This window comes from Silene latifolia, chromosome X (genome assembly GCF_048544455.1).
Source record: "Silene latifolia isolate original U9 population chromosome X, ASM4854445v1, whole genome shotgun sequence".
NCBI classification, from domain to species: domain Eukaryota; kingdom Viridiplantae; phylum Streptophyta; class Magnoliopsida; order Caryophyllales; family Caryophyllaceae; genus Silene; species Silene latifolia.
Genome location: NC_133537.1, coordinates 138,277,728 through 138,303,433, shown reverse-complemented (window position 1 = coordinate 138,303,433; position 25,706 = coordinate 138,277,728). Strand labels below are relative to the sequence as shown.

Genomic DNA, 25,706 nt, shown 5'->3' with positions numbered 1-25,706 from the left:
GAGTACTTATTACGAGTTGGTAATGGTGAGGAAAAGACTATATCGGACGACATCATTCAGCTTCCACCTTCGATAACCATACCATACTTGAATGACACATCCTCTTTAAATGCTCTAATAGAATATGTATTTCCGAAAATAGGCGATTCTAATTTTTCAAGTGAAGAAGCTGTTACTCGAACTATACTAACACCGACAAATGAAGACGTTGACTACATTAACAACTTACTTATTGACAAATTTATAGGAGAATCTTATGCTTACTGTAGTTTTGACAAAACTGTTGATACTAATGAACAAAGTCAACATGAAGACTTCTTAAACAGTTTAACTCCAAATGGTCTTCCTCCACATATCTTGAAATTAAAAATTAACTGCCCTATACTATTACTTAGAAATCTTGACCCGGCAAAAGGACTATGTAATGGAACACGTTTAATTTGTCGCCGCTTTGAAAGAAATGTAATTGACGCAGAAATTGCTGTTGGTCCTTATAAAGGACACAGAGTATTCATTCCAAGAATTCCCCTAAAACCAAGCGAGCACGAAAAGTTCTATATCCCTTTCACTAGAACTCAATTTCCGGTTAGACTATGTTTTGCTATGACTATAAACAAAGCCCAAGGGCAAACTCTCGGATGCACAGGAATATATTTACCACAACCTGTTTTTTCTCATGGACAGCTATATGTTGCTCTATCTCGTGCTACAACAGCAACAGCTATTAGAGTTCTTATTAAGCCATCAGAAAAATATCCCTCACAAAATTACATGTGCAATATTGTTTATAAAGAAATTCTTGAACTAGCCAAAAACAACTAATATCTTCTTCTTTTAATACGCTATTTCTTTGCCACATTAAACTGCTTGCTTTTGTCATGTTTTCTTTATAAAACAATTTCTAACTTTCTCTGTTAGAATTACAACGGAACAAAGATATATAGCTAGCATTACGCCTGAGACCAAAAAATGGACGGCAAAGGTGCGTGTGATGGAAAAAGCTTTTCCTCGTACTTCTTCTCAAAGCTCCAAGAAATTCCAGAGGCTGCTTCTTATCGACGGGTAGGTAAATAATATCTTGTTGTTTTCTGACCTTTTCTTGTTTTTTATATATGCCGATTGACAACGCAGAACGTTCATGCTGATTTTCATGTCTGGGTGACTTTTTGTTACTACTGCACTACACACTGATTTTTTAACGCTTATATTTCCGTTTACTTATTATTGTCTGTCTCTTAGTTTTAGTTTTCCACTGCTGCAGAATTATATATCTTTCGGTCGTCTTTACATTTAATCTGTACTTTCAATCATTTACCCTTTCAATGATTATAGGGAATGCGCGTCCAGGCCACGATCTACAACAAAGATATTGACTCACTTTCAAATACTCTATACATACTTGGCCACTACTACATCTCAAATGCAATAGTACGCCCCATACCAGAGCAACATCGATTTGTTAATAACAAATACCAATGGACCATAAGCACAAAAACTCCTATCCGAGAGGTTTCTGAAGAAGAGCTAGATGGCAAAGTTATTGCTGCAAGTTACAATCTTGTTCCATTCTCTGACCTTACATAGTACAAAGACTCTGGCACACTTATCGGTAGGATATTAAACACGTTCAATATTTTCCTATTTAAAGCTTCTATACAATTTACTGTACGGCGTAGATATATTAAGCAACTTACAATAATGGTTGCAGATACACTTGCAATAGTGGCTGACATTTACCCAAAAAAAACGACGAGAGATGACAGCACACTACAAGAATTTCTGCTTATAAATCACGAGTAAGTAAACTGCCAAACTACATTAACGTTTGTTAAAGGTACATCACTTTACAACCTACTTGTATATGTCTTTTCATAATGAAGCCAACCATTTTGACTATGTGGGACGAACTCGCATCAAATGAAGGTTCCTACATCTCGCAGTTTCTAGACTCCTTTCCTATTATTCTTGCTACACGTCTTAGAGTTACGTCCTACAATGGTATGCAAACCGCCTATCAAAAACTTTTTTTTATCGCTGTTTACGTATAGTTCGGATGCACACATCCTACAAAGCAAAATTAACACACCTTTTTTTAGGAATATCATTGTCCACAAAGTCGTCCACAGCCGTTTTATTTAACCCACAAACTCCAGAATGCCAAGCTCTTCAATATTGGTAAGTTAGCTTCCGGTGTAGTATTTGTTATAACAAGAGCGCGTTATGACCACATTTCAAGTAACAACATTTTTAATACACTCTCACAGGCTTCTTCAAAATGAAGAACAAATTAAGTTACTCCAAAAAGATACCGCAGTCTCTGCTTCCACCATGGGTGCACGTACGACTCCACCAGTTGTGATCCCTATTACTTCCGTCTCCGAAGACAACAAGGTAAACACGAACTAAAAGGTCCACTCTTATATTCATTTTTTATTACTTCCGTATCCCGCTTATTTTACTTTTACATAGGCATACCTTTCAAACTCTATTCTATTTGTTCTTCGCCTCACAGGAAACATCCTTTTGGGTAAAAGCATCAGCGTCAATAAATAAGGAATCACAAAAACTCTGGTACATGTGTTGCAGCACATGCTGGCGCGGACCATGTGTTGCAGCACATGCTGGCGCGGAATTGATGCTGAGCACAACGAAAAATTCCATTGCCGAAAATGTGGTCAAGACCGCATTGCTCAACCAAGGTACATACTTATAATAATCTCTATGATAGCGTACAATATGCAGCCGTATATTATCAAGTTTTATAATGTCATTCAATTTCGCACGCCAGGTGTAACTTCCAAATACAATTGGACGATGGTGTGGCATCACTACCAGCTACAATTTTTGGAGAAAATGCTGAGAAAGTATTCGAAATAGATGCCAAGACTCTGATGGAAATATCTGAAAACACACATAAGGTATGCATAGACTACATTTGTCTTTTTCAGGAATCGCTTGCCCCCTAACCTGGAAGACCCAAAACTCGTACTTTCTAAGTAACAGTCATTAGATTTGCTATAAGTAGTACTTTCGTTCTCCACATTTGTCTTTACAAGTACGCGAAATTTTGTTCAGGTTGAACCTAAAGCAAAGCGCTTGAAAACAGAAACTTTGTCAAAGGAATATTACTTCCTTCTTAAGCATTCCAAGAAACGAGAGCATCAGTTTATTGTGTCACAGGTGACGGAAAAATCACCAACAACTGACGAACAAGATCCGTAATAAACATCGCTGCAAAATACAAAGGACGTTGTTTTGTTTGGTGCAGTACAGTGAAGCTGTGAAGTAGTTGTATATAAACAGACCCTGCTGCAAACATGATGTACATAACTCGCCACAATCACTTGCCTTTTGCAGAACATCCCGCATAACACAACTTTTTGAAATGAACGGCTCCAGACACATGGTAGCTTAGGCATGGCACAAGTTTTTGACAACACATCATCCCATAGCGTACACCATCTTGGAGATGCACTGCCAAGCATCTTAAGCTCGCCTAATGCTGCTGCTAGCCGCATACTTTTGTTGACAACGAAAAAACATGTTCACTCATAAACCTTGTAAAAGTTTATGTGAATTTATGTATATTAAACCTTTTCGCTATATATACATATATTAGTACTCGCTTAGCAATTCCCGTCCTTACCGACTACTTAAGACGTTGCTGCCCGAGCATCGCCGGACCCAAAAACTAGTATCCTAAAAAGAGGCAACATTCCTCTTGCGTAATTTCTCCTTATCCCACTTTTGCCCTTCCTTATACTTATACTAATGCAACGATTCTTACTTTGTTTAAGAGCGACAAAAGGTTTGCATCATTTCCGCCGGACCATTTTACCCCTCTGTGATAAGTACTCCTTATTGTTGTACAGACTTGTCAACTTATAATCATGCTGCTCAATTGCTCTCTTGACAGCTCATTTTTACCTCCACGGTTAGGCTTACCAATCTCCATCAATTCTAAACTATATACTCCAGTTTCCATCTTACCCAGCTTCGTCATTTGCGCCATCTTTCTCATCTGATAAGTTAACATCATAACTTATTGTATTTTCATTGAAATTATTTATCATCCGTATTACCACCTTGTATATTACCTAATATGCATGTTGCAGCTTTCTTTTTAATTGTTTTATAACTTTAGAATTAAAGCCGTCAATTTTTGACATGTTTATTCTCAATTGTTATGCTCTGTTTTTGATTTGGTTGTCAAACTCAAATGTTGTTGCCATCTGATTTTCAGCCTTACTTATTGCTGCTTTGAGACTTTGTGTTTTGTTGTACATGTAAGATTGTAATCCCCTGAAGAGGGAGTCTTTGCTATTCATTAATATATAGGTTATACAAGATCTATTGCTAACAATACAACGATATGTACGTGATATGAATGCACTAAACTAGGAAACAATATATTGACATATATTTACATATCTTTGACTAATACACCCCCGCAGTCGGAGCGGGAGGAGGACGGACGCTCAGGCTGGACTTAAACCGATCAAAGCGATGTCGCGGCAGGCCTTTCGTAAAGATGTCGGCATATTGATATTCAGACGGGACATGGAGCACGCGAACAGTACCAACTTGAACTTTTTCTCGGACAAAATGAATATCCAATTCAATGTGTTTCGTACGTTGATGTTGAACTGGATTAGTAGATAAGTAAACCGCCGAGATATTGTCACAATAAACGAGTGTGGCTTGCGTAATGGGAACGTGGAGTTCAAGTAATAAATTACGGAGCCAACTCGTTTCAGCCACGGCATTGGCAACGGCCCGATTCGGCCAAAGACTTTGGATTTGGATAAAGTGGGTTGTCGTTTGGAGGACCAAGATACCAAATTATCACCTAGAAAAACACAGTACCCAGAGGTGGACCGTCTAGAATCGGGGCAACCGGCCCAGTCCGCATCGGAGTAGGCCGTTAGTTTCAGTGGACTTGATGGCGTGATAGTGAGGCCGTGGGTAATGGTGCCCTTTACATATCGAAGAACACGCTTCAAAAAATGAAGATGAGGCTCACATGGAGCGTGCATAAATAAACATACTTGTTGAACGGCATAAGAAAGATCAGGCCGGGTAATAGTTAAATATTGAAGAGCCCCTGCAAGACTCCTATAGCTTTTAGGATCGGCAATTAACGGACCGGCCGAGGCACTCAATTTAGCACCAGTTTCAACGGGTGTAGAAGTTGGATTACAATTAGACATATTTGCGCGGGCCAAAATATCAGCGGCATATTGTTGCTGAGAAAGAAAGAGTCCACCTGCATTGCGAGTAACAGTAATGACAAGAAAATGATGGAGTAGCCCGAGGTCAGTCATAGAAAATTCCCTGGAAAGATCGGCAATGATGCGTTTGATCAGGGAAGGGCTAGATGCAGTGAGCACAATATCATCCACATAGAGAAGTAGATATGCCGTGTCACCCCCATTTTTATATACAAATAAAGATGTGTCACAAATGCTACTTCGAAACCCCTGAGAGATCACAAAATTAGAGAAGCGTTGGTACCAAGCACGAGGGACCTGCTTGAGTCCATATAAGGACTTGCGCAGGCGACATACATGTCGAGGGGCATTGGGGTCAACAAAGCCGGGTGGCTGATGCATATAGACTGTTTCAACAAGGTCCCCATGAAGAAAAGCGTTCTTGACATCAAGTTGATGTATTGGCCAAGAACGGGAAGTAGCGAGACTGAGAACGGTACGAATAGTAGTAGGTTTGACAACAGGAGAAAAGGTTTCATAACAATCTACACCAACCTGCTGACTTTTTCCATTAACCACAAGGCGAGCCTTGTACCGCTCTAAAGACCCATCCGACTTAAACTTATGTCTAAATAACCACATGCAGCGAATGACAGAGGCATCCATAGGACGAGGTACCAAATCCCATGTATGATTATCTTGTAATGCACTAAATTCGGCCTGCATGGCTGCCTTCCAGTTCGGGTCACATAGGGCAATGGTGGGTGATTTGGGTAAGGGACTAAGGGTAGGCTTGGGGGAGATAACGAGGGCTTTAGGCTTGAATATGCCATTCATGCCTCTCGTTGTCATGGTGTGGGTGGGCACTGGAGGCTTGGGCGGAAGAGGTGGTGGATTGGGAGGAGGAGAAGGTGTTGTATTAGGTGGTGGGGATGGTATTGTATTCGGCGTAGGAGGTGAGTGTGGTTGAGGTGTGGCAGGAGGGTTCGGTGTAGAGGTAGGAGGGGGGTGCGAGGTGGAGTTGTGGGAGGGGTATCTGTATTCGGTGGTGGGGTAGGGTTGGTGGTATGGTGTTGGGCAACGTGGTCAAGGACGTGGGTGGGTAGGTCGTGGTCAGGGGGTTAAGAAAGCGGTATGAGGATGGTGTGATCGTAAAGGAGGACGCAAAGGGGAACACCGATTCGTCGAAAGTCACATGGCGAGATAAAATGATTTTATTAGTGGCAAGGGAAAGACAGCGGTATCCACGATTTTCAGATGGGTAACCAAGAAAGACACAAGCAGTGGACCGGGGAGCTAGTTTGTGAGGGACTTTGGCAGACAAATTTGGAAAGCAAAGACATCCAAAGACACGGAGGTGGTCATATGAGGGTTCTTTTAGGAACAGGACGGAAGTGGGGGATCGAAAATGTAGAATTTTGGTGGGAAGAATATTATGGAGATAAGCAGCGGAATGTAAAGCATCGACCCAAAATTGTGGGGGAAGGGAAGCGTGGGAAAGAAGAGCTAAAACGATTTCATTGAGACGGCGTATCATTCGTTCAGCTTTGCCGTTTTGTGGTGACGTTTGAGGACAACTAAATCGAAAAACAAGGCCATTTGTATTAGCATAGGACCGGAAAGAAGAGTTATCAAATTCCCGTCCTAGGTCACATTGAAAAGATTTAATGGGTTTTTCGAATTGAGTTTTGATGTAGGCTTGAAAATGGTTAAATTTATTGAACACATCCGATTTAAATTTAATAGGGTAAACCCAGACAAATTGCGAGAAATTGTCAATTAACACAAGATAATATTTAAAACCCGTATGACTGGGAACAGGAGAAGTCCATAAATCGGCATGAACAATATCAAAAGGCGCAACAGTGACAGAATTCGACTCAACAAAAGGAAGACGCTTATGCTTACTAACTTGACATGAAGAACATAAACTGGAGTCGTGCTCCTTATTACAACTGACTCGAGATTGTTTATTAAGACAACGAAGAATTAAAGGGCCTGGATGGCCGAGCCTATTGTGCCAAGTGGAGGAGGTGAGGCCGACAAACGGAGGAGAATTGACGGAGGTGGACGCTGATGGAGACACAGGATATAACTCGCCACGACTATTGCTCCTCAGAATCGTTGTCCTACTCTGGAGATCCTTCACACAGAAAAACCAAGGGGATCAAATTCAACGGACACATTATTGTCTTTTGTAAATTGTCGGACCGATATGAGATTTTTAATAATGTGTGGTGTGTATAGGACATTGGTAAGGTGTAAGGTTCGGTTTTTCGTGTGAATTTGGGTGGTACCGGTTCCCCGAACTGGAATGCTATGGCCATTACCAACATAAATAGACCGAATATTAGATACATTAGAAGAAGGAGCAAGCATACCTGAGTCGGAAGTGAGGTGTGATGAGGCGCCAGTATCCATGTACCACGGCCCATCAGATTGAGGAGCCAAGGTCATTGCATTAAAAGCTTGTCCAATGTCAGTGAATTGCGGCTGCTCGTATTCAGTCATAAACGCTTGAGCAGGAACCCGATTTGCATTAGAAGAGCCAAGAGCACGCCAATTTGATCGAGTGGTCGCGGGATAACGAGGAGGTTGTTGTGTGGGCCATGGCTGCCATGGAGAGCTCCAACCTGGATAAGTTGGGTATGGACAAGGGGGTACGGGCCATGAGGGTTGTGGCCACGGCTGGGGAGAGAATTGCGGGACAGAGGACATGGTTGATTGTGATGAATTGGGACGGTTGTTTGAGCGACCGTAATTGTTGGTGTTGGATTTGCCATTACCACGATTTTTGTTGTTACCTTTGGAACGATTGGAAGAGGCTTGGCTTTTATTGTCAGACCAATTGCTTGAGTCCGATGGAGGTGATGATGGGGCAGCGAGTGCAGTGGGGGGTTCATCACGAGTGGACTGTCGTTGGCGCTCGAGTTCCAACATACTGCAAGCATTGGTGAAAGTGGGCATGGTTTGTTGAATATAGGCAGCAGTGGTGTCATAATCTTTGGGTAACCCACGAACCAGTTGGAGAACGAGACGTGAGTCGGTGACGGCTGCATCAACATCCTTTAATTGGGTGGCGAGAACCTTGAGGCGTTGGCAATACGCTTCAAGAGACGGCATGGATTCAAGCTTTAAAGTCGAGAATTCATTTTCAAGGGCAGCAGCGCGGGCGCCCTTGTTATTAGTGAAGATGTTCTTGACACGATCTCAAGCGGCTTGGGCAGTCGATTCATCTTCGAGGACGCGCTCAAGGAGGTCGTCACTAAGGGTTCCGTATATCCATTGAAGGACATGAGCATCAATTTCTTGCCATTCTTCGAACTTTGCGTCAGTTTTAGCCGGCGCGGGAGTTCCATCAACATGATGAAGGACTTTGTAGCCCCGAGCGTGAAGCAAGAACAATTTGACCCATGACGAATACGAAACCTTAACACCGTCTAATACACGAACTTTATTCTGGATATTAGTAACGGTGTAAACAGGGTGGAGTTTCGATGGCAGGGGGGATTCATTACCGGCCATGGAAACGAGATGTTATTGTGGTGGCTGTGTTAGCAGCGAGAAGAAAAGAGGCGGCTAGCGGGTTTGAATTTCTCGAAACCTAGCTGATACCATGTAAGATTGTAATCCCCTGAAGAGGGAGTCTTTGCTATTCATTAATATATAGGTTATACAAGATCTATTGCTAACAATACAACGATAAGTACGTGATATGAATGCACTAAACTAGGAAACAATATATTGACATATATTTACATATCTTTGACTAATAGTACAATATTGTCTTATTTTCATGCCCTGATGCACATCATATGTTTGCCGATTTCCCTCAAACACGCTTTCAATTAAACTTCGTTGTTTCTTACTACCATAAAAAAGCGATAATTTAATTGATAAATGGTTCATTTAACTACTTTATATATGTGAATCAGGGATATTGGTTTGGACGCAGGAGGCAGATGGGAATACTATGCAGCAGGTTTCAACTTTCCCATAAACCCGATGCCGATGATCAAACACTTTCTTCAACTTAATAATCTAATTGGTTGGTTCTTATTTTTTTGCAATAATGCTCTTTAATTGCTTGAATTTTGATTTTGTTTGTTTTTCTGAATTTTCTTTTGCTCTCCAGTTCCATCTCAGAAAGCTCATCATTTATTCCGACCTCTTTTATCACATCAAAAACTGATTGTCATTTGGTAAGTTAACAAGTTAATTATATAGTAAAATCATCATCTATATTAGGAAGCTGTCAAAATTTAACATTGCATGTTCTCATTCTAGCGCTCTGTTTTTGATTTCGGTTTTTTTGTTTCTTAGTAAATCCGGACCACAAAATAGAGTCAAAATCGGCGCAACGTTGTTCTGATCTCAGTCCAGAGTCCAGATACCATCCAGGTTTTGGTTTTGTTTCGTTTAATCTGATTTTCTGCTATTATTTATTGCTGATTTTGAAACAATAATTTGTATTTTGTTGCACAATAAAGTGTCTTATTTTGATGCACATCATATGTTTGCTGCTTTGTCAAGTGCTTTACTACTATTATATTGTTGTAAGAGAAGCATAGCATAAGTTTCCCTTTGCGCATCCCAAGTGTTCGACAAAAGGTAGACAAAGACGTAGCATAAGTTTTCTTTTGCGCATGCCAAGTGTTCTACAAAAGGTAGACAAAGACATAGATACGAGTATGCGACTCGTATATGGAAATGCCTTCCATTTTAATTTTAGCTAACTACAGTGTCATCCGTTGTTAACAGGGTTGTTAAGTAATGGTTTAATTTACTAAAATTAGCAGTCGCATAGTTTAACTTTAAGCTTCTGTACTTGTGTACGATCAGACCTTGACCGATTTAAACAACCAAAACTTCTAGGCTCGATTGATTAAAATCAAAGGAATATAAAATTATTGGTTGTTTTTTAGGCGTTACTACATATATTTTGCGAGGTGTTCCGGTCTTCATCAACAAATATGTTTGCTTGCTCAAAGAGCGCTAGGTATCCTCTTATCTTTGTATATTTTCCGTTTGTTTAATAAGTGCATTGACCTTTCTGCAATTCTGCACGCTCTACGTCCTATGTTGGAAGTGTATGTTGTAAAATATATTAAATGATATTGATAGCTAGCTATTGCAATAGGATTTCTTGATTACCAGTGTCTACACCACTAGCGAATAAGGTCAGAAGAAATGCGACACAGAGAAAATGGTATGCAAATCTATTTGCCGAAAGAAAATTAGAATCAAGGAAAAACAAAAAAAAACCGGGTATTTTGCCTGACGAATTGTAGACGTTTTGCTTTCTAAAGAATTTATTATTCCTCTCAGAATGCTTACCGAAAATAAATATATTGCTAATATCACTCGACTGAACAAAAATTTGACTATCAACGTACGAATAATGGAGAAATCTTTTCCCCGGATTGATTCTCAAAGTTCGCAGAAGTGCCAAAGACCAATTCTCATTTATGGATATGTAAATTAGATTATCCAAAAAAAAACCAGTTTTCGGCTTAGGCATGGTGATTGTCAGTACGATATACGAGTCCTCTACTTATATATGTTAAATTTACGTATACAATATGAATAGCTTAGAAGCACTCATGAAAGGTTCGTATTGCTGCATATTTTAATGCCTTTGTTCCAAGTCGGGTTAGGGTATGGGTTTGCGGATGTGAACAAAAACTGGTTTCCATAATTTTTAATCAATAGCATCTAAGTGCTCATTTTTGGTATGAAGCCTCTACTATCTTGTGTGTAAGTTACGGTTTCAGTTTGCTATCCCACACTTGAGACTGCCTTATAAAAAAAATACTTTTGTTTCGTACTTGGCCGATTTAATATATAGAGGCTTGTAGGCAAGGTCTGGGTACACAAGTCAAATAGCGCAAGAGCATTTGTAGTTTTGTTACTTTGTACCAAGGTAGGAGCTGACTACATCAGCAAATAGCAAGTCGTTCTACAAAGGCCTTTTGTGCTCAACGTTAATTACTTCTTTATATTTGTTACTTGTATTTTTCTACGTGAAGGTTTTCTTACTTTGTTAAGGATGTGTTGAAAACAAGTAGGATCGATAGGTACATAAAGTAGTACAACTGACTTACTTCTTAAGCTCTCCAATTCATTTTCATTTTTTAGATTCATACTATTATTTTGGTGAAACTCTCTCTCATTTTTTTGAAATAGAAGAAAGCATTAATGCCTGATCAGAACTAAATTAGTCTATGGTTATCCATTTACTTCATTTGTAATTTTGTCGTATAGTTTTTATTTTACATTTGCATTTAGGTCAATTAATTTGGAATACATTCATAACTTTTGATTATGAACATATGAAATCATCTTTTGATCTTGAGAATTTATCATACTGTAGCAAGTGTTCGTGGACCCGGGTTGAAGATGTGAGACCTGATGAGTGGCTGCCGAGTTGTCGCGAACTATCGTTTAAATTAGTGTGACAAACTCTTTTGTTTAGTGTATGCTATTGGGTACTTTTATTTTGCAGGCCACAGGATATCACCGATATTCTACACAAAGTGAAGCCAAGCTGATGAAAACGTGCGGGCTTTCTACAATAATACGCCCGAATAAATAATACGTCCTTACACTTTCCAAGAAACACAATAATCATTTTATCGTGCCATGTAATTTTTTTCTCACACCAAAGAACCAGTTGTATATAACCATCTTGTATGTGACCTCTGCAAAGTCCGTCCATTCTACAAGGCACAACTTTTTGGATTTGACCGTTTGACATCCTCAGGGAATGCCTTAGCTCAGGCAGGGGCACAACTTTTGGGTTAAACATCATCTCAGGGGACGTACAGGGCAACCGTCTAGATGTATTTATGCTATTTGACCGTCTAGAAGTATTTATGCTATCAAAATACTTTTGTCCACACAAAAACTCCTATAAACACATGTAGGAATACTTGTATGTATATATATGATGCATTCTCCATATATATTATCAATGTAGCAAAGACGTGTTTTCCGGAAATCTTAGGCGTTGCAGCCCGAGCATCGCCAGGCCCAAAAACTAGTTTTATGAAAAGAGTAATATCAATATTTATCGTCTCCATTTCTCATCTAATATTGTCCTCAATTCGTTGGGTCTTCAAATTTTACTAACTGCATACCTCTAAATTAACATGGAGTGCATTGAGAAAATTAAAGATTAATACTCCACGCGACAATAAAAGAATTCAAGCGGAACAAAAGTACCAAGAAGACAAGGGCGTAAGAGCACACAAATAACTTGGAAGGGGAGGCTCTTTACATCACCGCCATCAGCCTAATTGTTATGCATGTACGAGTGTTATTAATTACTTAGCACTCTTCCTCTTGGAGTTGTTCTTGGGCCGCACCTTCACCATAGCTTTATCCAATTCCTGAACCATATACAAGAGGTCAGAAAAATCCAAGCCAAAGCAAGAGGGCAAATTGTTGAGTAAGAGAGTCTCATGCTATAAGACCATTCCAATTAGATAAAAGCCCCAATAAAATATAACTTAAGAGTTTTTTTGTCAAAAACTACCTAATATTTACCTCATTTTCATAAATACTACCTACAGTTTTTAATTTTGGAAGAAACTACCTAATATTTTCACTTTTGTTGAAAACTACCAAATTGAAATTAATGAGCAAATTCGACAATTTTTTTTCCAAATTAACTAAAATTCCGACAAATAAGTCAAAATGCCAATCAAATTAATCATAATTTTGTCCATCTCGGCCAAACTAGTCAAAATTGTAGTACAACAAATTGAAATAAATGTGTTAGTAGCTAATCAAAACAGTTGGCGATGGTCAAGTATAGTAAATAATGTATGTTCAATGCCAAAAATAATGTTTTTGAGTTAGAATTTTGTCTGATTTGATCGGATTTTTCAATTTGGTAGTGTCCGACAAAAGTCAAGAAAATTTAGGTAGTTTCTCACAAAATTAAAAACCTTAGGTAGTATTTATGAAAATGAGGTAAATTTTAGGTAGTTTTTACAAAAAAAAAAAACTATTAACTTAATCAAAGAACTCCTAACTTCTGTTTTACCTCACTCTTGTCTCCATCACTTGCATATCTATATTACGACTTATATCATAATTCATAGCATTTCACACAAAATATATTTATGCCTATGTTAGTCCGACACTTCACATAACTGCCGTGTCGCGTGTCAGACACGTGTCGGTGTCCGACACGACACGACACTTCGACACTTCAATTTAGACCACAAAACAGGAAAATTCATCCCAAATAGTCGTGTCCGACGCGTTGACACGTGTCTGAGTAACACAGATTTATGCCATTTATCAAGTTAATTATCCGGCATTTCTTCAAAATTCTATCATTTGCTTAACATCCACCATTAATAACAATACAAACTTCTAGTTTTAATAAGATAACTAATGACATTGTCCTGCACACTTTGGATTTAGATGGTAAATTAGGACTTTAGTTAAAACTTAAGTTTTAAGTTGAATATTGTATATTTGGAATATAATGTAAAAATTAGCATATAAGTTTGGATATTTGAGGTTTTAAATTGAAAATTAATTGTTTTTATTTGAAAACTTTGGAGTTTGGAGTGGCTTTCTCCAACTTGGTTTTAACTTGAAAAAATCATGTTTTAAGTTAAAAACTTTGAATTTAGACTAAAAGTTTCCAATATAAAATCATGAGTACTCCAATTATAACCATTAATTAAAGATAGAAGCATTGAATTGTACTTTTGAAATCTGGAACTTGATCTTTCAAACCAATAAGATGCTTGTGGTTGGCATCGATGGGTAATCAACGATGATTATTTGTGATGTTCATAATTTCTTTTCAATTGATTAGTGGTTGTGGGAATGACAATCACAATGGTGATCGGTGAGGCAGTAAGGAAGAGGTGGTGGTAGTGATGGTGGTGGATGTGGCCTTCAAAGGCGTGGAGGACATTGACATGGGAGGTGGAGATGGGTTATCAATTTTTTTTTAGATTTGTTTTGATTGTATGACGTGAAGTGGATGGGTGTTAAACAAACCTCCTTTTATTTTGGGCTAACTTTCTCTTTTGGGCCCGTCCTAGGCTATAGGACGGTCCCATAGAAGAGTTGCTGAAGCAAGAGATAACTTGCCAAATAAACCCTACTCTTCATATTTTTCTGCCGTTCAAATTCTATTACATTTGGTAGTGACGAAAGTTTTTTCCCTCTGTACCTTTTTCTTTCCATAGGAGGGTACTTCAGAGTGGGAGAGTCGTTGTAGCATGTGGCTCTTTATTTAGGTAGGTAGTACGCATTGTTGAAGTAATCAATATATATATATATATATATATATATATATATATATATATATATATATATATATATATATCTATCTATATTAATAAAGGAAGCTTTTTTCGAGCGATTACAGAGAGTCCAACTTTTACGAACTACCTAAAATAAATTAACAATTAAATAATTTGAAAAATAATCCCCTTTACTAATACCTACACTACACGTCTACACATACTTGGAGTTGGTTGTTAATGTGTATTTGAGTTGTTCATAAATAAAAATTCTTTGGGAATAAGAATACTAAGAAAACACTATTACCTAGATGTGTATATATAATTCTTCCTTGCCTTCATGTTTTCCTCAATTGTTATGGGCATTGTTTGTCTTCTTATTTTTGTTTCTCTAATTATGTATTCTTCCCAAATTATTACTTCTATAATCTAGCTTGAATTATCTGCTTATTATTTTTTGATGATGAACTTGCTATAGTAGTGCCTAATTATTGTCATATCATTTAGCTCCATAGATGATATTTATGTCGGCTTCATTTAATCTATTGCATGTTATATATTACTCCGTATGATTCTTACTAATATGTCTTTCATACTATACATGTAGGTTCACGATAATCTTTAAATGAAGGAGCAAGATCACATAATTTTCACATGGAGTTTGATTATCCACCTTTAATTTGTTGCCGGTTGATCTAATTTATTTCATTGAGGGAGCTGGATAGAAGAGGCTAGCTAGGAGAGTAGCGGAGCGTGAATATTTCGAAGTTTACGGTTAGGAATTTTGATTTTTTTTTTTGCGTTTACATTATCTTAGACTATTATTACCCATTTGCCTCGGTGAAATTCTTCATCGCTTATTTGAAATCATGGCTCCGCACTTTGTATATATGCTTATGGCCGGTTAGGTCACTTAAATCTTTAATTACTTGCTTGCTTACCTTTTTTTTTCTTTGTTAGTGTTGAGCGTAAATTTCTTTTTTTTTAAGAACATTGTGTTATTCATTGTGATGCGGGTGAAGTGCAATTGTAAAATGGTGCAAACCAATAAAAAATCTAATATATATTGCCAAAAAAAGGCTTTTGGTGAAGGTACTACATCATTGATCACACTTTGATATTTGATACTGCAATACAAAGGTAAGGTATACAATGATTTTGAGCTCAAAGTGCTTTTATGCTTAATTAGTGCTATAGCTTTGAAATATGATTATTCTTCCAATTGATCTTTGCATTAATTTACTTACAAGGCTTTATAATCCGATGGTAATAACTTGATAAATTATAAAGGCAATACAATGCGATAGTTTATTTGGTGAATTCAACTGGTGTTGTTATGGTTTCATTGACATTATGTATATATGTTGATAATTAAGTTTTTTTGAACAAGGTGAGAAAGTCCGACTTATGAAACACTTTTGAGCATTTTTTTTTTCAACTTTCGAGTAAATATTAGAGAGTCCATATCTTACAAGTTATAATTAATTGCGGAAACTAAACCAAAGACCATATTGTGGAGCAATATTACGTCAATATTTTATTACTAATTGCTTAAACTAAACAACACTTCTCCTACTACATATTTTTGTGTATTGTTTTATATTTTTCTATTTAACCATTGTTTTTGTGTGAGAGGTTTGCTTGAGGGTACGATTTCGAACGGTTATAGAGGGTTCAACTTTTTTAAACGACATTCGAGCAATATTAGGCCAGTCTCCAAATTTTATGAAATACCCTAAAAACATTAAAATAAAATTATTAAATTTAAACAGTTAAATATGAATTTGGTTATCGCTATTAGGAAAGGAATGGATAAATACCATCGTTGAGATTTGAGAACAATTTGGTTATCGCTATTAAGAAAGGAATGGATAAATACCAACGTTGAGATTTGAGAACAATTCCATACACCTACTTATGCATGTAAATTATGTAATAAACTAATATATAAATCGTTATGAAAGATAATCACCAAATAAATAAGAAATCTATCACATTATGAATAAGCCTGGCAAACAGATCGGGTCGTGTCGGGTTCGGGTTCGTGTTCATGTCACATGTAAATGAGTCCCTAACCCTTTAACCCAAACCCGACTCAAATAATTATCGTGTCGTATTCGCGTTAACCCAATCAGGGGCAGCCCGCTGGGCGTTCAATTCGGTTCGTTGAACCGGGGCCCAACAAAGAGAAGGGCCTCATTATATCACTGCATTGCTGTAATTGTAACTCATGATGTAGGTGTTGGTACAGTGGTAAAGTTCACTTTATTTTTGTAAGAGATCGCGTGATCGATTCTTACGAGCGACATTTTATTCCACTTATTTGGTTTGTAATTGTGGGCTTCTTTATTAATTTGTTTAAATGGATTATGGCCTAAAATATTTCTGTTGCTACTCTCTGAAATTTTTTACTTCATTAATCGTCAAACTTTAACTTTCAGATTTTCACAAGTTTTGAAATAAGACGGTCTCATATCGTGACAAAGTTCGTTTTTATAAGTTATAACAAGATTATTCATTTATTGTTAACAAATGAGTTTTTTTTTTTCTTACATGATGATACCGTCTTATTGTATAAGATCGTCCCATCTCCCATGCTATAATTAATTAATTACTGTCACATCTAACATTATATTTAAGGAAAAGACGATTTTTGCTCAATCCATCTAATGTAAATAAATACTCTTGTTATCACATTTATTAGCCAAAGCTCAGAGTAAAATTGATATTTTTCTGCTCTCTCTTAAATTATCCCTTAAAGAAAAGACGATAAAAATAAGTACAAACAATACAAAGTGCAAATGATTTGAAATGGGGCCTCAAAATAAAACTTTGGAACAGGGCCTCCAAATTCTATGGGCCGCCCCTGAACCCAATTACATAAATGAGTCATCCAGCTTCATTCCTAACCTGTTAATTTCGTGTCGGGTTTTCTGGTTATGTCAAAGTTCTTCTCCTGCTATAATCTGATACATATCCCCATAATTGTAGTAGTGATCACGTAGATTTTTTTTTTTTTTTTTAGATTTTTTTTTTTTTGAAAGGTGCTTTATATTAGCTTACTCCAAGGAAAGAACAAAATCAGTGACAACAGCATCCACTCCGGACATACAATATGCGCACACTCGGGTCGTGTAATCTAGAGGCATTTAGTGTGCAAATGTTATGAGCACCAACATTACAATCGCGTCTAACATGACTAAAACATATAGTATAAAAACCATCAGCTAGCATTAAGAAACCAACTACAAATTAATGGAAAAATAGTGTAAAAAGTACTCCCTCTGTCCCGGTCATTTCATTTGTTGTCCTTTTTCATTTTGGGGTGTCCCAATCATTTGTTGTTCTTTCTATTTTAAGAATGAATTTGATAAGTAATTTGATCATTTACACTCAATTTATTCCACTTGTCATTTAGTAATTGACCCCCTCCCCTTTCCTTGGTCTTTGTGCCAAAAATCAAAGTACAACAAATGATCAGGACGGAGGGAGTAATAAATCAAGTACGTATACTATAAAATTGGGTACCATTAAAAATGGTAGAAGGGGTACAAAAAAAAATTTATATATAGGTATGAGGAAGTGGTCTTTTAATAACTTGCCTAGAAACCGCCTCTCTATAATTTTCAGTATATTGAAAGAAAGTACTAAAAGGCCCGTGCATCGCACGGGCGTTAACTCTAGTATATATATAAAAGAGGCTTTTTTCGGGCAATTCTAGAGTCTCCAACTATTCTAAAACACTTAAATAATTTTAAATTAAATTAATAAATTAATATTATTAAAACTAAATCTTAAAATTATTTTAAAAGTTAAAAATAAATCTTAAAAGATAGAGAATTTGATAAGATGTCATATTTTAGTGAGATAGAATTCTATATTAACTTAAATTGGCTATATGCGTAAGACTAAAGAGTCGTCCCTATTATATAAACCCATCATTGGTTATGCAAGATAACGCCCTATGGCTTTAATTTTCCCTAATGCATTATTTTTTTTTTTTTTTGTGTTGATTTTATTAACCGAGTAATATATAGCCCTATTTGATTATGCATCGGTTTTCGTAGATTCTAAAATTGATTATCTACTCTTATGGAGGAGTAGAGATTCAAGTAGAGGTAGATTGAAGATTTGTCAAATCCTCACCGGTCTCTGTATGTTGTGCCAAAATTAAACCATCTAATTCGTTTCCAAAGACATGTATTTTCTTTGCTAGACCGTTGTATTCTTGTTTCAAAAGTAAACGTAAATAGGTTATCGAAATGGACAGGTAGCAAGTTAGCAAAAAAAAAAAAAAAAAAAAAATGAAACGTGTCTACAATTTGTTTGGTTTCTAGATTCTATACTACAGAACTACAGTCCTACAGACATAGTCATACACTTATTCAAATCTCTGAATCTTTCTCAACGAATTAACCCTAATTTCATAATTTTACCCCCAAATTTTCAATCTTCCGATTAATTCATCACTACAAGATAAATTCTTTCATTCATAATCCGTTTTCATTGTCATTTACTCCAACATCATTAAAAATCTTGAGCATTTGTTATCGTTTACGATTCCTGTCATTTATTCTTAAATTTCGCGCAATTTTATATGCATTTGTTTCGTTGGAGCTCGATGGATTACTTAGCTTCATGTTTTAAGATCCATCGTTAATCCACTATAACGTTTTGTGGATCGGAACCCAATTATATAAGGCGTACTGTGTTGCATGTTAATTATTAGATGTAAACTCGTGCAAGATTGAAGTGTGTTTTTAAAAGCTATATATGATATTTCCATGATACATTGGTTACACTTATGAGTGATTTGTCACAATTAACAAAATAACTTGCTCTGTTATATATAGTAGATGGAGCCTATATATATAAGGTGTATATATAATAAAATAATGTTATGTGTTTGGGTTGGTTTCAATTATACATTATTTATATTTATTTTGAGTTTTTTACCCACTAAAACTCATACAAAGTATTTGCATTTTTTTTAAACCTAGAGGGGTAAAATCATTAATATTAACCAACAAAACAATCAGCTATCTCGGGCAACAACTACTATCGGTAAAATATTATATGGATGTTAATTAATATTTATAATTGTGAACATCCGCTTAAAATGGTAAAAAAGTTCCACAACAATTAAAGGAGAATCAAATTTGAAACCCGTGCAACGCACGGGCACAAGATCTAGTTGAGGGGTAAAATGTCAAATGGCGGCTACCCATGACTAGGTTTAAAAACCCAGCCTCAAAAGCTACCCTTGTGTCTCTTCATAATATATCTTCTACATCAGACAGGGTTCCTAAGCAAGGATTCTTTATTACCAGTAGTCTTTTCAGATATAGTTGATAGTCATCATAGACTTGTGTACGTTTAGCAGGGGAGAACAAAAAAAGCTCGCATATAAGATTATCAATTCTCAGTGGAAAAGCATAGAAAATTATAAATCTTTGAAATGGGTTTGCTGATTCAGTAAGAAAGTGAAGCATGTACCAGGTTTGAATCAACTGATGTTTTTTCCTTAGTCCAATGACTTTCCAAGTCGTAATATGCTCTAGCTTGCTCATCTAATGCATGAACCATCACGGTACCTGATGGGGAAAAGAAAGGAGAACAGATCAACACGACAGGTTCATTACTGTAAGAGTGAAACAAATGCACAGAAGTCAGAAGTTCAATGCGAATGGACAAAACAGTAAAACCTTCAGATAAGAATATTAAAGGCAAGGATAAGTGATAACAAAAGGAAAGAAACCAGCAATAAGCTTTACATGATTACATCATAAAACAAACAGCAGAACCACCACCCCAAGAAAGTGGCATCAGCGGAATACATTAGCATTCAAATCCCGCTGTAAATGTCATACACTAAAAAAACTCAAAACAGTTCTTCTTGGACTACACAGGGTGAGTGGGTGATGCAAAGAAGTGAACAAACATGTACACCCGCACCAAACAATCCAAAGTCCAATCTACTCCCCAAAATTATGTACCTTCCTTCCCTTGATCCTGCTAAACCCCTACGTTACTGACATGAAAATACATTATGACAGAAGGGAAATAAGCCCAACAAGTAACTGGTTGGAGGAAGATAACTAACTCACAATATGAATCATTCTGAGTACACGCCTCCTTATTCCGAAACACAAACAGAACACATGAGAAAACCATAACACACCGGTTTGGCCCCTCAGATCACCGAGGCGTCCAAACATAACTAGACAGAAGATATTGCTTTCAATTTTCTGGAATTGCTCCATTTTGTTTTTGCACAAATAATCAGGAGAACAAGTGAGATAGACATCCAATGACGGTAAACAAAGAATAATGACTAACTAGGTGGGCCATAAGATACAAAGTGATTAGTTTAATTAAGATTGTAAAGGTCAAAACAACATTTTAGTATTAAAAAAAATAAAAATGAGACTATTCCATTGACTTGACTGAATCAGAAAAATGGGAAGATTTTGAAAAATAGGAAAAGTATATAAAAGTTAGGAAATTATTACTACTAATGGGCGCTAAACTTGTAAGTTGTAACTAGGCTCTTAAAAATCATTCAAGAGAACATATTTTTGTATCAGTCCGTTTTTCTTCAGACGACTGTTTCTCGTCTGAAATAAGACAATTAACATGTCATCATTTTACAATAAAATGTTGTTATTTTCTGATAACATGTTACCATTATTTTTCACATCAGTTTCAGGGTAAAAAATGACACCACTAATCATAACATTTTGTGGATTAAATGGTTACATTTTCTTAAAAAATGGCAACATTTTATCCGTCTTATTTCAGACGGGAAAACAGCCCGTCTGAAATAAGAATTTGCGTTTTTGTATATATTGGAAAGCAATGGACTCTATCTCACGTACCATCATCCACCATCTAGAACTGCTACTCTTACCAGTACGGATTATCTATATTACTTTATGGATTCATTAGATATCGCTTCAATATTAAATGTAGACAAAACCTAGTATACATTGTAATGTTTTGCAATGAAGGTCCTTTATTGAGGCCAAAAACAAGACACCCAAACAAACAAAGCTTAGGAAAAGTAAGCTCTGTGATGATACGGATGGAAAGCCACAAACGTTAGTGTCAGACAACATAAAATGCTATTTCTTTCAAATCCAAAACTATATACAAAAGCAGTATTACTGGCGCATACAGAGGAAACAGGATGCTGAATGGATATCACGGCAAAGTATTTGAAGGATTTTATCATGGTAAATACAAAAATTACCAAAAAAAAAAACAGCCCTCATGAACTTAGAGCAACCTAGCGACTTGTCAGTACAAGATATCACAACAAACGAGTATCAAACACGGATCTAAAGCCAGTTAGCCAGGATACATGAAGTGCAAACCACTGAAAGACTGATAACTTAATAACCCTCAACACTACTGTAGCATAATAAACGTCCATAAACTGCTTGTATAGAGGGCTAGAGACGTAAGCAACGAGCCGCAATAGTAAGATCAAAGCCATATAAAAGTCCATTGCCTATAAGAGACGATATATTCAAGTTTCGCCATTAGTATTACGAAATTTTCACAACCTAATATCCTAACCGTTAATTATCCATAATATGGAGTTATATGCTCCGAATAAGTGAATAATGTGAATGAGTAGGTCACAAAACCACTGGAGAAAAATATTGTAAAGCATGGGTTACTGAATTCCCTCAAACCCCCACCAAATACAAACTGATTCTTTCGTATCCATATTACATTATTTGGTTTCAAATATCTGTATTACAGTGTCAAAAGTCTGTATCGCATATGCGTATTACCTATTTGTATCAAAGTGTACTAGAATCCGGCAGACAAAAGCAATACCGGGTTAAGGAGTGATAACGAGCCAAGCCGAACACGAGGCTTTGCTTGACTTGTGCTCATGAAGCAAAACTCAGGCTCACTGGAGCTTGAAGAAATTGAGCTCATTTCAATCTTTCGAGACTAAAACCGTGTTGAAGTTGAATTCAAACTTAACTCGAGCCTATATATAATTGTTAAATTTCTGTTTTTTTCTTAAAATATTTTTCAAATACTTGGGATTAGAAGAAAAAAACTGGTACATATCAACAAGAACATATCTTATGGTGAAACAAAGATATAATTACGATACATATCTTAATAAAATAAGAGCAAAATATTATATAATCATAACAGGTTTGGGCCGCTCGCGAGCCTTTCGAGTCGAGCCAACATTATCCCGGCTTGGCTCATTAATTCTCGAGTTGAGCTCACAGGAGCCAAGCTTCGATCGAGCTGCTAGTGAGCCGTCTCGGTCATTATCACCCCTAGGTGGGTACTCAAATAGTCACACTAAGTCACTAAGACACAAAAACAATTAAAAAACGATAGCATACTAAGCTGATTATAGGGCCAAAGAATATCTTCTATCCCCACACAAGAATTAGGTATTAAGCTATGGTGAAAAGATTTACTTTGTCCCTTCAATGCAATTAAATTCTGATACTAGAGGATCATTGGTTTTGGTACACAACAATTAGTCATGTCACATGTATCTTCAATCCATTTGTTTTGCAATTGTTCAAACTCAGGGATAAAAAAAGGTGTATGCGGAAAAAAAAAACAAACAAACCAGAATCAATAACAATCCAATTGGCAGTTTCTTCCCCGTCAAGACTTGGCAACAACATCCTTGGCGAATCCTTTTGCTTTCTTTTGGCCTACCACAATTATATACACAAACACCATTCAGTCTTCGGTCACAACATCAACATCAGAAAAAAGATTCACGGGTATAAAAAAAGCCTACATAAACTACAACTTTCACAGTTTACCACAGCATCATCTGTCGACGCAACAGTGAAGCACCATGATAAAAGACTAATGCCATATTTTTCAAAACAAATAAAACTACTCAAAATTTATCCAAACAAGTTGTGATGCTTGGATGAGTGATGTGAATGAGTTGAGATTATACGTTGAAACTTGAAACCTTACAAACTACCCCAAATAACATACAAGCTTATTTGACAAGATGCTTATTAGCTTATTTTGAAAGCTAAGTATCCGCATTACCCTTAAGAGTGTGTTTGGATGGGGGGATTTGGAGGGAAAGGGAGGGGAGGGATTTAGAGGGATGATAAATCTTTTGTTTGGTTAGGAAAATGGAGATGGAGGGATTTGAAGGAGAGGCAAAATGTATCCCTCCATTTCCATTTTCCCTCTCAGCCGAATTATTTCCCCTCCAATAAATGAAAGATTTGGAGGGGAAAATGACCTCCTACATTATCCCTCCCATTCCCTTCCCTCCATTCTCCCTCCCATCCCCTATGGTGGATGGATTTCTATTTGCCTTGGTAGGAGGAAAATAAATCCCTCCAAATCCTACTCCCTCCTTTCCTCTCCATCCTCACTTGCTAACCAAACAAGTTATTTTATATCACTTGTTTAGTGTTGCTCCCAATCCCTTTCATTCCATCCAAATCCCCTAATCAAAACAAGCACTTAAGGTTTAGTATGGCTCTCAAACTCAAACCCTTAAGGGTCGTTTGGTTCACACGTAGGTATGGGTTTGGAATCAGGAATCATACCTGGGTGGTATGGGTTTGGAACTTGATTCCTCATACCCTGTGTTTGTTTCAATTTTGGGTGGAATGGGGTTGGAACTTCATCAAAATTAAAAAAAATCTAAAATACAACATTGAAAATAATTATTTTTGATACATGAAAATAAAGATTTGATCAAATAAATGAAAAAAAAAAGGTTTTGGTTTTATATTTTTATTCTCATGGGTATCAATCTCATACCCACCTCCCCCCTTGGGTATGAGAAACCCACACCTCATGGGTTTGAGGTATGGGTATGAAATCCTTTTTTTTGCCAAACAAACACCTAGTATGGGTTTGGCTCATACCTTTATGAGTTGAAACAAACACCCCCTAAGATCTCACCCTATCTAAGCATCTAACCAAACATCACATTATTCACACATTACCACCATTTCATCACAATTCAAATTGTCGATGATACAACCTGAGCTATCAACACATGGTGCTACTCCCTATGTCAAAAACCATTTCATCACTCATTACCGCCATTTTCGTCTCTCCACGCTAGATCTTTTCAATTTTGAAAAAGATTTGAAGGAAAACTTTCATCTCTCCACTCCCATATCCGTCCCTTTCCTCCTCAAAATTAATCAAAACAAGGTGTAATGCTTGTATGAGAGAAGTACAACAAGTTGAGGTAATACATTGAAACCTTAAAAACACCTCCAAGGGAGTCGGCTGCAAGGGTCGAACAGAACACGGGGTGGGAGTGTGGATAGGATTATGTTTCCCGAAATTTTCAATTTTTGGTCTAAAAAGAAGTGTTGAGGTGAACTGTCATGTTGTGTCATGTCAGAAAAGCGACAAAGTGAAGTGTGGTAGTAACATAGCATAGAAGCAGCTCACTAATGTATTTTCTCAGCAAAGTATTCAATTTACGTATGTGAAACATCAGTGAGACTGTGTCACCATCACAGATGACCGTTTTTGACGGTTTTCGACTGTCAAGCTCACAACCTTACAAGTCCACCCTAATTAAGTATTCAACTAATCATCACACATTACCACCATTCATCACAATTCAAATCATCAACAATACAATCGGAAGTAATTATCACACATTACCACCATCTCATCTAGAACCACGCAATGAAAACAGAATTAAGCAATTCACAAAAAATAAATCAAATGAAATCAACAACATAAGGAATATAATAAAATAAAAGTAAACATGCCTTATAAACAAGGGCTTCGGCGATATTACGGACATGCCAAGTGGATCGGCCGGTGGCAAAAACCATGTAATCAGTCCAATCGCAGAAATGGGAGACAGGAATAACCCTAACGTCGTCGGCATGAACTTCGCGAAGAACTTGCTCAACTTCCTCCAATTTAAGGATCTCGGTTTTCCCGTCAATGTCGGGGGTTAATGACGCCATCGTGTTACGGCGATTCAGGTTCCATAAGTGTGGCCGGAGATTCGCAATGGCGCTGGATCTTGACCGTAGTGCTGCCAACATTTTTGGTTTTAGGGCGACAACAATTGTGATGCGCGGAAACTGGGGGACCTAAAAGTCTAAAACCCTAAATTAAACCCCGACTTTCTTTTTTACTTTATATACATCACTTGTACTTTTGTGGTGTGGTACCTTATATTTTTTTTTTTTTTTTTTTAATACCCAAAGCG

General features: G+C 37.0%; 2 protein-coding genes and 1 long non-coding RNA gene across 6 annotated transcripts; 2 read left to right on the top strand and 1 right to left on the bottom strand.

Moving 5' to 3' along the window:
- The first annotated feature begins 1,329 nt into the window (after positions 1-1,329).
- On the top strand, positions 1,330-3,601 carry LOC141621609 (replication protein A 70 kDa DNA-binding subunit D-like). Its single transcript, XM_074437986.1, has 7 exons — positions 1,330-1,609; positions 1,709-1,998; positions 2,097-2,175; positions 2,265-2,391; positions 2,513-2,699; positions 2,789-2,918; positions 3,076-3,601. Exons 2-6 carry the CDS (start codon positions 1,875-1,877, stop codon positions 2,875-2,877), a joined length of 606 nt encoding a protein of 201 aa, XP_074294087.1. The 5' UTR covers positions 1,330-1,609; positions 1,709-1,874; the 3' UTR covers positions 2,878-2,918; positions 3,076-3,601.
- A 5,328-nt stretch (positions 3,602-8,929) lies between these two features.
- On the top strand, positions 8,930-12,173 carry LOC141623645 (uncharacterized). Of its 4 annotated transcripts, none has more exons than XR_012533492.1 (4): positions 8,930-9,258; positions 9,346-9,412; positions 9,534-9,611; positions 10,136-12,173. It is a non-coding gene; the product is annotated as an uncharacterized LOC141623645 (long non-coding RNA). The 4 variants fall into 4 exon arrangements; XR_012533493.1 differs by having other exon boundaries at positions 9,534-10,209; positions 11,716-12,173; XR_012533491.1 differs by having other exon boundaries at positions 9,534-10,209; positions 11,584-12,173.
- Positions 12,174-12,253: 80 nt separating this feature from the next.
- Positions 12,254-25,661, bottom strand: LOC141623644 (protein Iojap-related, mitochondrial-like). Its single transcript, XM_074439763.1, has 4 exons — positions 25,255-25,661; positions 23,103-23,190; positions 19,982-20,079; positions 12,254-12,601 (listed from the first exon to the last, which is right to left on the bottom strand). The coding sequence occupies exons 1-4, from the start codon at positions 25,537-25,539 to the stop codon at positions 12,536-12,538; spliced, it is 537 nt and encodes a 178-aa protein (XP_074295864.1). The 5' UTR covers positions 25,540-25,661; the 3' UTR covers positions 12,254-12,535.
- Between the last annotated feature and the right edge of the window lie 45 nt (positions 25,662-25,706).

Excerpts from the sequence above, each read along its gene's own strand:
- LOC141623644 (XM_074439763.1), bottom strand. The coding sequence starts at position 25,539 with ATGTTGGCAGCACTACGGTCAAGATCCAGCGCCATTGCGAATCTCCGG. Across the intron at positions 20,080-23,102 it reads TTGGATTGTTATTGATTCTG|GTACCGTGATGGTTCATGCA; the intron begins GTTTGTTTGTTT and ends TTTCCCCATCAG. Across the intron at positions 12,602-19,981 it reads CATCAGTTGATTCAAACCTG|GAATTGGATAAAGCTATGGT; the intron begins GTACATGCTTCA and ends TATATGGTTCAG.
- LOC141621609 (XM_074437986.1), top strand. The coding sequence starts at position 1,875 with ATGAAGCCAACCATTTTGACTATGTGGGACGAACTCGCATCAAATGAA. Across the intron at positions 2,176-2,264 it reads TGCCAAGCTCTTCAATATTG|GCTTCTTCAAAATGAAGAAC; the intron begins GTAAGTTAGCTT and ends ACACTCTCACAG. Across the intron at positions 2,700-2,788 it reads GACCGCATTGCTCAACCAAG|GTGTAACTTCCAAATACAAT; the intron begins GTACATACTTAT and ends TTCGCACGCCAG.